General features: G+C 33.5%; 1 protein-coding gene across 5 annotated transcripts in view; it reads left to right on the top strand.

Moving 5' to 3' along the window:
- The window catches only part of TBC1D22A (TBC1 domain family member 22A), a 200,173-nt gene that overhangs the window by 34,763 nt on the left and 150,422 nt on the right, over window positions 1-14,988 (top strand). For all 5 annotated transcript variants that reach the window (XM_067315862.1, XM_067315871.1, XM_067315852.1 and 2 more), the window contains exons 5-7: window positions 2,811-2,881; window positions 7,625-7,753; window positions 8,762-8,824. In XM_067315862.1, the coding sequence (XP_067171963.1) occupies window positions 2,811-2,881; window positions 7,625-7,753; window positions 8,762-8,824 (263 nt within the window). The remainder of the gene's footprint in view (window positions 1-2,810; window positions 2,882-7,624; window positions 7,754-8,761; window positions 8,825-14,988) is intronic.

Raw genomic sequence — 14,988 nt, 5'->3', positions numbered from 1 at the left:
AGTGTGAATGGGTTCAAACGTGATTAGACAAGTTCAGGAAAGATAGGTCTCTTAGTGACCATTAAATGCAGTAGTGCAGATACTATTCTGTGGCTGTGGAATCTTTACATGTTAAGTTACTGGAAATCAAATAAGTCACTCCATACTTGACCTCTTCTTCTACTCTTCCCTTTAGTATTTGGTGTTCTAGTCTTTGGAATGCCCAAGGTATAGGACTGAACTTATCTTTCATCATGCTCAATATGATATTCCTAAATTGTTAGGTATTCTGATATTTTTGGTACATTTACACAGTAATATAAGTCTAAATATAATTTGTACTGACAGTAAATAACCTTGATTTATTTATGTACTCTTGCTTTAACAAGATCTCACCTTGACCTCTTCATATTCCTTCTTTTATAGGAAAGATATAAATTAGTTCTTATAAAAGCAAAACTACAAACCATAGTTTTAAATCAAAAATGAGTTAGGAGATTTTTCTTTCAAGTGTACTCAGTGTACTCTAACTTTCAAGGGTCTGAGACAAGAAAAAAGAAAAGCTACTATTAATGAAACTTATTTTTTCAGATACAATATTATTTTAAAGTGTATAGACTGAAGACAGTTTCACTGAAATCATAAGAAAGTAACCTTTTTCATCAGACTTGATTCAGGACTCGTGATAGACATTTTCATATATATATATATATATATATATATATTTTGGTTTGGTTTGTTTAAATCTATCACGTCTGTTGTTAAATGCAAACACAATGGACGGGATTGCTTAAATGGACTTTATAGACTGGATTGCTTAAAACAACTTAGTTAAGACCTTGATGATTTGAAGACTTTTGGAGTCTTCCATATCTGCCATGTTGATTGATGGTAAAACATGATTAGAGAAACAGAGGTACCCAAATGCTTTGATATGATGGGCTTTTAAAATCTTATTTCTTAATGTCTGTTCCTTTTCTCTGCTTTTCTTGTTTCCTGATGTGTTTTGAGCCTTTTGAGGCAGTGTCTGGTCACTGTGTTACTTCGGTTTTGATGATGTGGCCTGGCTGCTCTAAGGGAGATCTCTGTGCAGCTGCTATTGACTTGGCTGAACCTGCTGCTGAAAGTGAAAGGAAACCATAATTTGTTGCATATGTGTATATCTAGTACTGTAATGTTTTTCTTACTTCAATACTTGTTTCTAAGTTCGTGTCTGTTTGGGATAGTCCTGCTTTGTTTGAAATGCCATCCTAAAATCACTCACCTACTTGTGACTATAATAGTCTTTCACTGCTGCCTCCGGCTCATTTTCCTTTCTCTGTATTTTTGTAAGTGAAGAGATGGAAGTATGAATTCATCTGAGTGGAAATTTTTTGTCATGATTTATTTAACTTCATATTAATGCTGTCATTGCATTTTAAGACAAAATGGATTTTGTAAGTATCATTTTTTGTAGTACATAGCTAAAGTAAAAATTCAGCTTCTTAATATCAGGTAACTTCATTTTTAGATTATAGACAAGAAAATACACTGCCCATTCCAGGTTCCTGGAGTTCTTTGTTTTCTTTAGTTGTTGCTTCTCTGAGAAGCTTTAATTGCCAATTAAGAATTCTTTTTGTATGCTTTAATTATTTAGCATCAATACACTTTTAAAACAGAGTCCTTTTTTTGAATGTGTTTGTTAAATATTGCACTGGTTTCAGTTGAGTATGTTTTCCTTCCTGATTTAAAACTAGTTGAAAATGTTATGTGAAAATAATTTGCTAATGATAACATTCCACATCTAATATGGTATTTTCCTTGCTTGCTATTAGAGATCTACCTTTCTCTCAGAGTAACTTAGTGCATATGCTGATTTCTGTTTATCAGTCACAGAGAGCTGCTGCTCCTGTGTTTTTTCTCTTGTAAATATTTTCCTTTGGAAACATACACCTGTGGGATACATGGAATTGGGGAGCTAACGTTAATTGTGGATGATCACATACTTTGTAAGAGAGGAGCTAATGTTATGAAGACATGAATTTTAATAATTATGTATCATCTTACTAAAAGACTTCACAAGTTTGAGAGCATGATTTTACCAACCATAAACTTGCTTTCAAGCCCGTTGAAGTCCGTGTGCTTACTTATGTGCCTGAGTAAGACCGTTGAAGAGTAGAATGGACTGCAACACTTTCATTTCTTGTTTTACTGTTTGTCATTCACAATGACCTTGTGGCTTAATCCCTGCTAATGCTTCAGCTTTTTGAATTTTGGTAATATGCAATTATGGCAGTGCTACTGTAAGTCCTACCTGCTAATTTCTGTTGCCCTAACTATTCTGTACTTATCTAACTCTATCAAATATAAAATAAGTAGCTCTGGAAACAGGGACCAGAGCTGAGGGCTCCCAGATTTTTTCAAATACTTGGTGTTTGAAAGAAGAATGCTTTCCAGAGGAAGAAGTACAACACGAAGAATGAAAATGTAACATCAGTTAAATTCCAGCATTCAAACATGAAATAACATTCTGTTTATGTAACTACTTACTGCATTTTTGATTAGGATCCATATAAGTGTATTATACAATAAGGCTGAGTATCTCTTGCATATTAATGAGGCATGTATATTAAAAATAATGCTGGGAAATACTCCAAAAAGCTACCTGATCGCACTCAATGCCTATTCTCATCGCTATCCCTATGGTTAGCATTTATCCTGTATCTTCCTAATTCCGTAGAAATGCTGTATAACTGTGGTTTCATTGGACTTATAACAAGACATGATAATTATTGTAAATGTTGTTTGGTAATATTTTTCTTCTTTTTCATGATATATTTTTCTTTTGATAGAAGAATTACGGAAACTGAGTTGGTCTGGAATTCCCAAACAAGTTCGTCCAATTGCGTGGAAGCTTCTTTCAGTGAGTGTTTTTTGTGTTAGCAGTAATAGCTTTTTCAGTCACTGCAGATAATTTTGCTTGACTTGTAATCCATTAGTGATACTTCAAAACACTTTGTCTTGTTGAACTGTAATGAAAGTTCTGTTCTTTGCTCAATTTCAAGCTTAATTTGTCAAACTGGAAGGAGGGAAATGAGAAGTAATAGTAAATCATGTCAGTTGTGTATCTTTATTTTTCAGTCTGGCTTTCTATGAAAGCAGAGCTTATGTGATAACAATGGCCTGTTTCAACCAAATTTGCCAGCATGGGGGAAAGTTCAAAGATAAGTAAATTCCTACAGTTTTCTTGAAAATAGGCAGACAGAAGAGGAAGGAAAACCTATTGGTGTCCCAGAAAAGACTTCATTTTGACTACTCATTTATGCAACTGCCAGGGACTCCTCATAGAAGAGAGAAATACTATATTGAAGAAAAGCTATGATGGGAGCTTGTGCTTCTTTGGACTGTTTTTCTACAGCAGTTTAAGATGAACAAATCTGAACTGCCATGGTCCTAGCCTTTACCTTGTGGCACTGGTTCTCCTGCTGTCAGACTCCTGAGTGAGTTCAGGAAGATTCAAGCTGATTAAGAACCTAATCACTTTTTTTATAGGGTGAGCTTTTGGTTGGCTTAGCTCTCTGAACCTTGGCCAGAGGTGGAAGGAGGTTGGAACTGTAATAATTCTGAAATAGATTGACTGAAGTATCTTAGAACAGTACACTAAGATATTTCAGTCAAACAATCATGAAACACAAATTTGTGGGAATCGAGGCTTCGCTGGGTTGGTGTCACAGAACTGGATTTTTTTCTCAATATTTGCATTATATTTAAATAAGGTTCTTTTGCAAAAATACAATGTATGCCTGATAGGAATATTTTTTATGTCACTTTTTGAACTATAATACTTACCATGGCAAATGGTTGTGAATTTTAACTGTTGTTTGTCTGTACATGGTTGGGAGAAAAAGTTGTGAAGATGTTTGTATCAAAAAGAACCAAATATCTTATGCAGTCTGCTCTCTAGAGATTGTAGGAGACACTTTATCAGCAAATCTTCACACATTTAAGAACTACTTAAAATTCTGAGTTATACACACAACAGTTTAGTACTATTGAATTTTTCAGTGTAGGCTTAAATAGCTTTCCTTTTTTTAATTCAACAGGGAATGCACTTTTACTTCAAATTGAGTCTGATTTCCAGTGACTGAAAGAGTCTCTCTTGCTAATGACTTCCAATAAATTTGCAGCTTATTTCCTTCTAATGCAAATGCAGGTGCAGCTTCTTAATGGTGAATATTAAAATATTCTGTTGCAATTGAAATTAAACATGCAGCATGCAATTTAATTTAGTTCTGTTTTCAAAGTTGTATGAGATTTTTGCTCTAAAACTTTTTTTTTTTTTTGGAGTAAGAGACTTCTGAAACTTTTTTTCTCTAAGCAGCTATCTGTATTTTGAAAGTTGTTAGTCTCTCATTACAAGCATTGTGGTCAGGTTTTTCCTATGTACTTCTTACAAAGATTTCTCATCTATTAAGTGGTCCTCAGTGAATATGTTTTGGAAACCTGAAGACTAGTCATTTAGTAACCATCAATTTTCTATACTGTAAGGCAGGAGCTTATTTGATATTCTTTCAGAAGTGGGGAAGAAGTGGTGCTCTGACCATTTATGGTCTTAAAAAAAAGTCTGATTTTTCCTAATAATTAGTTTGTAGTTACGTTAGTTGCTTAAATATTTGCTACCTACTGGTAATATACCTGATATGACGGGTAGTGTTGTAACTTACTGTGTTATAAGCTGCAACAGGAGCTGTAGAAGGAATAAATGTACAAAAGCAAAGTAGCTTTTGTTAAACATCAGCTGCAAAAACAAAAAAGACCAAAAAACCCTCAAAGCATAGTTTAGAGCTAAGTTGAGAGAGGAGGTATTTGTCTTGGAATTGCTCAGAAGTCTTACTTAAAAAGCCCAAACCATGATTTATTTGGGGGACTGAGCATGATTGCTAATGGAGACAGAAGGTGATTGCCTGATTTGTTAAATCAGCATTGAAGATGAAATTTGTAAAATGTGATTTTAAAAATTGATCAGTTGAAAGATTTATTACATAGTCAGAAGTTTAATAATGTTAACATATGTGTTTGATCAAACAGTTTTTCCAGCATTTGAAAATCAATATGATGCTGAGGGACTGCTGGTATTATCAAGTCTACTTCTAACAATTTATAAAAATACATGGTTTATTCCTAAAACATAACAAAGCTAGGCATTTTGTACTTAAAAAGCAAGCAGAACTATTCAGGCTCAGTTCTCTTTTGAATAACAAAACTAAATATATGGTTGCAAAGCCTTTGAAGGGAAATTAATGAATAAACGGATTAAACTCTCCACCAATTCATGCCCTGATGATATGTTGCAAGTCCTTCCAACTTTTAAAAATGAAATCTAATTTATAAAGTGAGCAGGAAACAAGACATGTCCAACTGAAAGATTACTTCAATCTCTGAAACTGAATAATGGCAAAAAGACTATTGCTGAGAAAAAGTCGCTATCCTTGGGACAATCACATCTGATCTCACAAATGAATTCTTTTCTAATGGGACTAACATATCCCACAGAAAAAAATATAATGGTTGAGAATAAATAGGGGACAGAATTCAATATTTAACTTAATACAAAACACTAGGACAGGATATTAAATGTCAGACTGTATCTTGAGGGAAAAGTTAAGCTGATACAATTTAAAATAGCTGAAACCAGATGCAAGTCAGTACATCTTAAAAGAGATGGTCTTGCCCAAGCCAAGTACCTTTTTAAGGTATCTCAATTGTAATTCAGTTTGTACTTGTTTTGATGGTTTCTTAATATACAGAGGAAATTAAGGTGTATGACAATTTTTAATGGTTTTAATGTAGACACCCCTACAAAAAGGCTATTGATGTTTTACTATTGTTTTTCTCCAAATGTTGAACAAAGTAGAAATTAAAGAAGTGGGAGATTATGTTGGATTGTTTTGGGAAAGTAATGGAACTAGTGTATTTATTCTTAGAATGTTTACTTTTATTGCATCAGCTAACAGTTTTAATGTTAGACTAACCCCTATCCTCCCCTTCAAAAATCCAGAGTACTGATTCATTTCTCATGAAATGAAGCAGAAATGTTAACAATTTTGACTAACATTTTTGCTTGCAGTGTGTTTAGGACAGAACAAGAAAGTTGCATTTGGTAGTAAAATGCATAGCTTGTTATTAGTTACTTGCACTGGCTGTGGCTCATGATGTAAGTGCAAATACGTGCTGCACTTCGAGTATCAAAGTTTGTGATGTTATGAGTTTGTGGGATTTTTTAAAGGATACTGACAGGATAAATTTACTTTCTCTGTTGCATTATTTCCCATTAGTATGACAATAGCCGTTATTGTGGAAGGACAGCTGAATAGTGAATAATGTGATTCTTAAATTTTTATATTGTCTTCTGGATGGCCAGATATGTTTTTAAAGCCATCTATGTTTAGAATATTTATTCTAAGTAATTTTTCAAGCCCTTCCTATATGCAAAATATGGATTTGATGTGAATTAACTTTCTTTTTTTGTGATGTTATGGGATATTGGTGTTGACTGAAATCAGCCTGCTTACGAGAAAGCATTAAGTGTTTCTGAATATTCAGGAAACATTTCAGTAGCCAGTTATGTGAATAATGGTGTTTAGAAATATATATTTCTAATATGTAATGCTTCCTGTAATACTTGAACATTTAGTAACATTCATGCTGCTTGCTTTCATAAAATGCTAAAATGAAACCTGAACCTTGTTTTTAAATAGAAGATAGCCTGAGATCCCAGAAGTAGGGATCCTACTGGACATAGGAAGAAAACGGGAATGGATTTTTGTGGAAGAATGGGATCTTCTGATATGTGTGGATATGATTCCAATAAAGAACAAATAAGATGCCTTTTGTACTTAAAGAAGAACACATAACCCTATCTATCTGAAGTTAGATTTCCTTAACGTTCCTATACCTAGTGGAAAATATAATATAATTTGCTTTTGAGAAGCAATTAAGGAGATGTATAGCTACTATTACATTTAAAAGCTCAGTCACTGATGCTCTTGAGCCTTTTTCTATGATGAACCCTGTAATAATCTGTTGAGGTAAAATGAAAGCTTAATTTTTTTTTTTCTCTTTTGAAACAGTGAAATAGAATAGCTAGAATGTTTTTGAAGTTTTTGAGGAAATACTCCATTGCATTATGATTTTAACCATAATTTAAACATAAGTACATATTCTAATGTTTATCATTCCTACTCTAAAGCAACTGAGATAGCATGCATTTTTTTTAAAATCGAAAGAAATGCCTCAAAGAAGGACCACATGGGACAGTAGGAATTAAGGAACTCTTATAGTATTTTAGTTTCCTGTACTTATTTATTTTGAAAAAATTTTTTTGGAAGGCAAAACATCATAGTATTTTTGATCATAAATTTTTTTTTAAAGGTGAAAAATAAACTTAAAACCTTTTCTTAAAAAGCTGTTGATTTTTAGTAAGGTATTGCTATCTGAATTTTGTATTCAGTTTGAATGATAACTGATTTGCTAAAGGGTTACTTAGATCCATGTAGGACTGTATCATACTGAATCAATTCATTAGCTTTCCTGTCCCATATAACTAAATGCTAACTGTGCTTCTTGTAAGGCAGAGTAATATCTCTTTTATCTGACTGTTTTTCAGGGTTATCTTCCTGCAAATGTGGACCGAAGAGAGAGCACTTTACAAAGAAAACGGAAAGAATATTTTGCATTTGTTGAACAATACTATGATTCCAGAAATGATGAAAGTCACCAAGATACCTATAGACAGGTACAACACCTATTAAAATGACTTTTACCTACATTAGATCTGTTTTTAAAAAAAAAAAAAGTCAACCCTCCCCCCACTGCCCCCCCCATTAAAGTTTCCTTTTGTTTCTCTCTTATTTCTTTAATCTTACTTGATAGGCAATCAGCTAACCAATTATTTTCCTCCCTTTTAGGAGCAAAATTTATTAAATCTGTATTGAAATATTAAATGTTTTGGTCTGAAACTTAAAATACTTTATCTTCTGTATTTTGAAGTCTTAATGTCAGGTTTTGTCATGGCATGCACACTGCCATACTAGTGTTTTCCATTTAAGACATGTAGTAGGGTTTCCAAAGCACCCATCTCCTGCTCAGAGTCTGCTTCAAATGGTTGAGAGGATAGTACAGGGGAACAGTGACTGTTGCTTAGTGGCTGCATAGTTTTGCTGAAGTTGAAACTGTGTATGATATTCCGTAGAGATAGGCATGTCAGACTTGCTTCCCTAGATAATCAGATTATTTTTCTTTGAGTTTTTTATTAGAATGAATAACTTGTGTCACTTATTATAGAGTAAGCAATTGACAGTAAGCTTTCTTTAGGATAGAAGAAGTGGAGATCTATCTTCTACTTCAAGCTTGATCTTTAGTAGTAACAGTGTTTGTGACAGTGTCAATTGAAAATTGTTTTACGTGCAGCTAGTAATACATCTTCAGATGTAATTACCTTGAAGTAATGGAGGAATCTTGCCAGAAGGACTATAATTTGCAAACCCTCAAAATGTGGTATAAGGATCTTTGTGTGAAAGGAAATAGTATTCTTTTTTTATTACTATTTTGTTGTAGATTAGTGGCTTCAAGATTTGGCCCTACCTTTTAAACTAATGTAAATCCATGTTATTCCTAAAGCAAGGATGCAATGGGATTATGACTATGAACCTGGAAGACCATAGGACTGTTTAATTTTTTTTTTTTTTTTTTTTTAAGTATGCTGTTGGCTCCTTTTACAGTATTCTTCTTTCTGTTTGGTTAGATTCATATAGATATCCCACGCATGAGTCCTGAAGTTTTAAGACTTCAACCCAAGGTAACAGAGGTAAGAATGCTATCTAAATAATAATTTCTTTAGATAACTCATTTTAATAATGAATCTGGTATCACAGTGTTGATTATTAATTAATTTGACAACAGTCAATTGAGAACTAGTCTAAAAAAGACCAGAATATGAGGATATATAAGTGCAGGCTAAGAATAACGATGAAGATGTGAGTGGTAACAGCAGAGACATCTCATTAATCTTCTGCATTGCATCAGGCAGTTTCTTCTCCTGTCTTGTGCCTTTGAATCTCTTTTCTTTTCCACTTTTTGTATATTTTGTTAATAATGTGTTTTGAAGTAATCCAGAGCAGAATTTCTATGGTTCTGTGTATTTGTCAAAATCATTCAAGGTCTGGAAGTTCTTATTGTAGGATATTCCACTTGGAAATTATTCTTCTCTTTGTGTGTGTGTAACATGGTTAGTTTGTGTTCCTTATTTGATTTTGCTTTTCATCTTAATTTTCTTGTCATACTCCCCTATGAAAGCTTCTTCATATTTTTTTTATATAATGAATACAGTATTTAAATTCTTATACTGTCATAATGAAGTTATAATGATTAATTACAAATGTTAAATGTGTTAATTGAATTAGAATCTATATTTTTGGATTGTAATGGAATCCCACAAGAACTTTTGTGGTCTTGCTGTTCAATGTGATTGTAAATGTCTTGGAAATGGGTTGAGTTGTGAAGTGACAAAATTCACCAACTGTACCGAGTTATTTGGGTCATTCAAAGTTAAGGTTGACTGTGAATAGTCACAGGAGGTGTTCATAAAACTCGGTGACAGGATGACAAGCTTTCGGAAGAAATTCAGCACGGATAGATATGGAATGATATGAATAACAAAGGAAAGAAAACCTTAACTGAGCTAATACAGGGACAGGTACTGCTGCATTAGCTATTATTGTCCAGAGCTCTTGGACAGATAATACTGTCTTGCTCAGTAGCAATCAGAAAACAAACAATATTAAAATGATTAAGTTGCAACAGAGAACAAATCAGAAAACATAGTTAAGCTACTTTACAAATTTCTTGTGCACTTGCATTTTGAATACTGTGTACTGTTGTGGATTCTCAGTCTCCAAAGGATGAAGTAAAATTAGGAAAGGTATACAAATGAGGGTTATAAAGACAAGCAGAGGTATGGCTTGGCTTTGATTCAAGGAACAATTAAACAGATTCACTTTCCAGCAAAGAAAAAAGTGAAAGACTTGAGAGGAAGGAGGGATGAGAGGAAGACATTGCTAAAGGTCTGTGAAATTGTTATTTGAGTGAAAAAGGTGAGCAGTCGGCCTTACAAAATTATCAAGATGAAGGTCAGAAGACGTGAAATACTGCCTCATACCATGTGTCCTGTGGCTGTGAGCCTTATTGCCTTAATATTGTTAAAGGAGTCCAGTGCTATTTCAGGGAACTTTTTCAGTGAAGTAAGTGTTAAGATAATTCAACTATTTATTCAGAATAATGACTTGTCTGTTAATGTCAATTGCAGCATATTGATGTCTTTTAGAAATACAAGTAAGATTTCAATTATGAAAAACTATAGCAAGAGGATAAGAAAGGTGAAAAACAGTACTGGTAACTAAAACTTACCTTTTATACAGAAAGTCTAGTCAATAACTTGCTGTTCAAAGATCTTAAGAAAAGATGGAAATGACTGATAGATTAATCTTATTCTAATGAGGTATGAACTAATGTGCTTACTTTTAAAGAAATTAGATATATAAAATGTTAAATACAAACTGGTTAGGAAACCAACACAGTATAAAAATTTAGTACTTTCATAGATCAGTGTTGTAAATCTAAATTAAAAATGCATTCTCTGGCCTTTACTGCTAATTTTCATTTTTAATTTATAATGTAGTTTTTCTGGTTTGAATACACTCATCTTCCCTAAGCTGCTAATAACATTGCATTATATTACAAATGTAATAATTACAAAATATGTATGAAACAGTTTCTTTAGATAATTAATTTTATCAGTAATAGTTGCTATTACAAAAAAGCTTTTGCCAAGTGACTTCAACTGTACTGGCATTTTTGCACATTCTTTAAAATACATTTTCATAATATAATAAATCCGTTTTTAGAATTTTATCTATATTACCAGAGGTATTTTGAAATACACAGACATGTATATTAAGAGATAATCATGTGCATCAAATTGAGACAGCAATAAGAGTACAAGTACATACTAGTGAAGGAACAAACACCCTTAGCCAGAAGAGGAGAAGGAGTGCAATCAGGAAGAAAACTGGAAAATTATGTTTTTGAAGGAATGAGGGAATTGAAAAGGTAGAGAGTAAATAGCTGTGACATTTCATATGAATGCGAAGGAAAGCAAGTCTGAAATAGCAGTGAGACTGTAGGGATGGACAAGAGAAGTCAAGCCTTGACTGATAGCAGTGGTAGATAGATTAATGTTTACTTGAAAGATACCCTAGAAGAAGTCAATTGGAAAGGCATTTTAATCTGTTTTCAGTCAGTAATAGCAAAAACTAAGTAATAGTTTGGGTATGGTAGTATGGGTACTAACTAATTACAATAACATGACAATTTCACTATAGTCTAATTGTAGCTAAATGAGGAATAGTATATATGAATGCTTGCATGAAATGCTCACAGAAAGGCGAAATAAACTTTATGATGGGTGCATAAGGATTGTTGAGGGACAAGACTGGCAGCAAGTACCAAAGAATTACTTGTAGAGGAAGCTGAAATAAATAATGTATTCTTCATTATTTACTTATGAGCCAAAGGAGTCTTACGCATTGTTTATGCTTTGCAGAAAACAGGATTCATGTTCTAATATGTTTAGGTACTCAAAGCCTGAAATGTGCATGACGACTAGATGGCACAGGGGTGTGTGTGTGTGTGTGTGTGTGTGTGTGTGTGTGTGTTTTTTTTTTAACTCTTTTGTAAAGCATATGTGTCATGAATGGTACAGGTGATGGAGCAGTCCTCTTTCAAACATTTTTTTCTTCATTTTCTTCTACTTCCTAAAGTTTCCAGTTAGACCTTCAAATACGCTTCTGTGTAGTTTCTGTTACTGTCATTATAGAGTCAGACAGAACATCCTGTAGCAGTTCATTAGATGAAATGAGAAATCAAATGCCAAACTAGCTTCCACTTGTTCTTCAGTTTATGAAATTATTTATTCAATGTAAATGCTCCTCTACATGTGCTGAAGAACTGTTTTTGAATAAAAAGCCTCTTACACCAGTTTCTTTCAAAAAGTGTAAGAATCCTTCTTTCCATCTGCCTCCTACACAGTGGTACTTTACTTTTTTAGTATTGAAGGCAGCAGGAAGGAAAGAAACATGTAGAGATAGGAGAGGGAACACTAGCAGCAAGAGAGAAGCTATTAATGAATGAGACCAGTTTCTGTGTTGTAGCTAGAAATGAACCAATAAATGAAATTTGACAGAATCTCTCAAATACTTCTATAAGAAAATAAACATTTGTAATGTATCAGCAATAGTCTCTTAAAATGTTATAAAGATTTATTTGCATTCAGCATAAAGGGTGTGTTTTTTTGTTTTTTTGTTTTTGTGGGTTTTTTATTTTTATTTTTTACACTTCCTTGTGTTGCGTGATTAAACTGTTCTCAGGATTTCAATGAAGATTGTATCTGTAGTTATCACTTAAAGCTATGGTTCAGATGTATAATGACTGAGTTTTTGTAGCTCTTAGTTGGGGGAAAAGTATCCCAAAATAATATATATATTTTTTTCTATGTTTCAGTGAAGGAATTAGAAACTGTTTAACTTGTCTGGTCTAAAAATCTGTGTATATTGTTGTTTTAGGGGAAGATTAGTTACATGAAGCATTTCTTTGAAAATGACTGCTAGGCAATATATTTATTTCTAAATTACTTAAGCAAGTTTAAAACAACTTTGAAATACAATTTTCAGGTAAACATCTCTTTCTGCAGTATATACTGAATGTCCTTTCTTTTAACCAAATTAATTGGATAAGAATTCAAGTAACATGATTTAACCCCCCCCCCCCAAATATTCTCCAAAGACTTCCTTTAATGTGTTACTTAGTAAAAGAAAGAGATGTACTTCGCTTCTGTGGCTTGACTCCATCCTCCATTGGGTAATATCAGTATCTTGATGTCAGATAGAAATGGAAACCTGTAGGAGTTAAGACTAGTTTTGTTTTCTGTTTATCTGAGTATGCATGAAGTAAGATGTTTTTGTATGAGTGACTGGTCTTAGGAGATAGTTAATATTTTTATTAAGTCTATGGAAAAGGTAGCAAGTGCCCAGATGCAAATTTGGGCATAGAGGGTAGGAACACAACAGTTATATTTACGAGGGTTATTTAATAATACATTTAGTCTAACACTTCTAATTTTATACTGATAATTAATGAAGATATGGCTCAGGTTTTCCAACATTAAATGACCACTTTTGCTAAATATTCAGTGTGTATGGGAGGACAGCATGCTATAATATTTTGAGACGACGTGGAAAGGAATTGGAGTTAAAGGATGATTATAGTCTCTTTTTGGTTGAATGATTGACTTAGGGCTAAGGAGTTTATATTTGAATTTTGAGAGTGTTTTAATGCAAAAAAGTTATTCTGACACTTTTTATTAGCAGTCACAGTCAAGAGGGGATTTTTGTGGCTGAGTTGTATCTAGAAATAGGCTGGTTTAATGAAACTGCTGACAGTTAACTTCATTACAAGACACTGCCAGAATAAAACACTTTTCTTATTATTGCTTAGGAGTAATTAAAATAAACAGGAAATACTGTATGTCAGTAACTAGGTAACTTATTGCGAAGTAAAATTCTGTATGTCAATAGAACTTCAATAGCTAATATTATTCAGTAAAGATTGAGTCTAGAATGCAATTTCAGTTGATTTTGTGTGCTCACTAAACACGTGAAATTATTCAGGGCTTTTTTCTTTTTATTGTCTTTTGGCAGGTAACAACATTGCTCAGGTAGCATATTCATTTAAATGTGGATTATTGAGTTCTCATTTGGATTTTTTTTTTTTAAATAAAACTGGAGTTGCTTTTATTTCTAGTCATTTGTTAAACTTGTCCAGAGGAGTGCTTTTCTAGTGTTTAAATAGTTGTGTGTGTCTTAAAAGAAGCGTATGTGTGCTTCACTCTTAGAATGACATCAAGTATTTGAAATCCACGCTTTCTAGAAACTGTGATAATTCTTCAAAGTAACATAAAATTACTAAAGCTGGAAGATGATTCAATTTCATGTATAGAGCTCTTTAACTTCATTTATTGGAAGTAACATACAGCCTGATATCCCTGCTTTGCTGATTGTGCTTGTGTTTTCTTAGCTTGAGTACTTAATAAAACTGAGCCAAATAATAGCCTTGTCTTTCTACATAGCAGAGTTTGAAGAATAAGTAATTTAGGTGTTTCTGGAAGTTCTGATCTTTCTCCCAGCTCCTGAAAAGAGGTGGGAAAAGGGGAAAATAGAGTATGAGTGTTTTGGGGCATAGAATCCTCGAGTTCCACAGTAGGTAGGTAGCTGTGGTATAAGTAGATGGATATACGTCTCATCAGGTGGAATCAAGGCATGGTGCAACTAGAATGTTTTTGCTGTGTCATTTTAAAAAGCAAACAAACCAGAAAACCCACCCAACAAGTCCCCTATCAATCTCCTATCCAATCTATCTTGCCTATTCCAACCCCTTTTCTTCTCTTCCCTCCATGAGTTGATGGGAAGGAAAAAGAGAAGAAAGCTTGAAGGAGTAAGATGTAACAGTAGGGGGTTAGCCCAGATGATCTCCAGAGGTCCCTTCCAACCTCAACTATTCTGTGGTTCTGTGGAGAAAGAGAAAAGTAGAAGTGTATTTTAATAACATTGTTAGTTGGGAGTGGGTAGACTTGAGGTGCAGAAGAATGTGAAAAGGATATATAGCAGCAGTCAGTGAGATAAGGCGAAATCTAGGAATTATATAAGTTAGAAAGAAGTGATAGGGATATGATTTAGTTCTTAATGATCCATCAGTACCCTGCACTTTAAAGTATCGCAGTACCTTCATATGTTATGATGATATTATTAAAACTCCACTAATTGCCTGTCTGGAATGTTGGAGTACTGTGTGTGGGCCTGTATCTGTCTCTCCCTTTCCTCTCTGTCTGATCTTGCTGGGGAACCAAGGTATGATCTTGCT

This window comes from Apteryx mantelli, chromosome 1, assembly GCF_036417845.1.
Source record: "Apteryx mantelli isolate bAptMan1 chromosome 1, bAptMan1.hap1, whole genome shotgun sequence".
NCBI classification, from domain to species: Eukaryota; Metazoa; Chordata; class Aves; order Apterygiformes; family Apterygidae; genus Apteryx; species Apteryx mantelli.
This window is presented reverse-complemented; position numbering and strand designations above follow the sequence as displayed.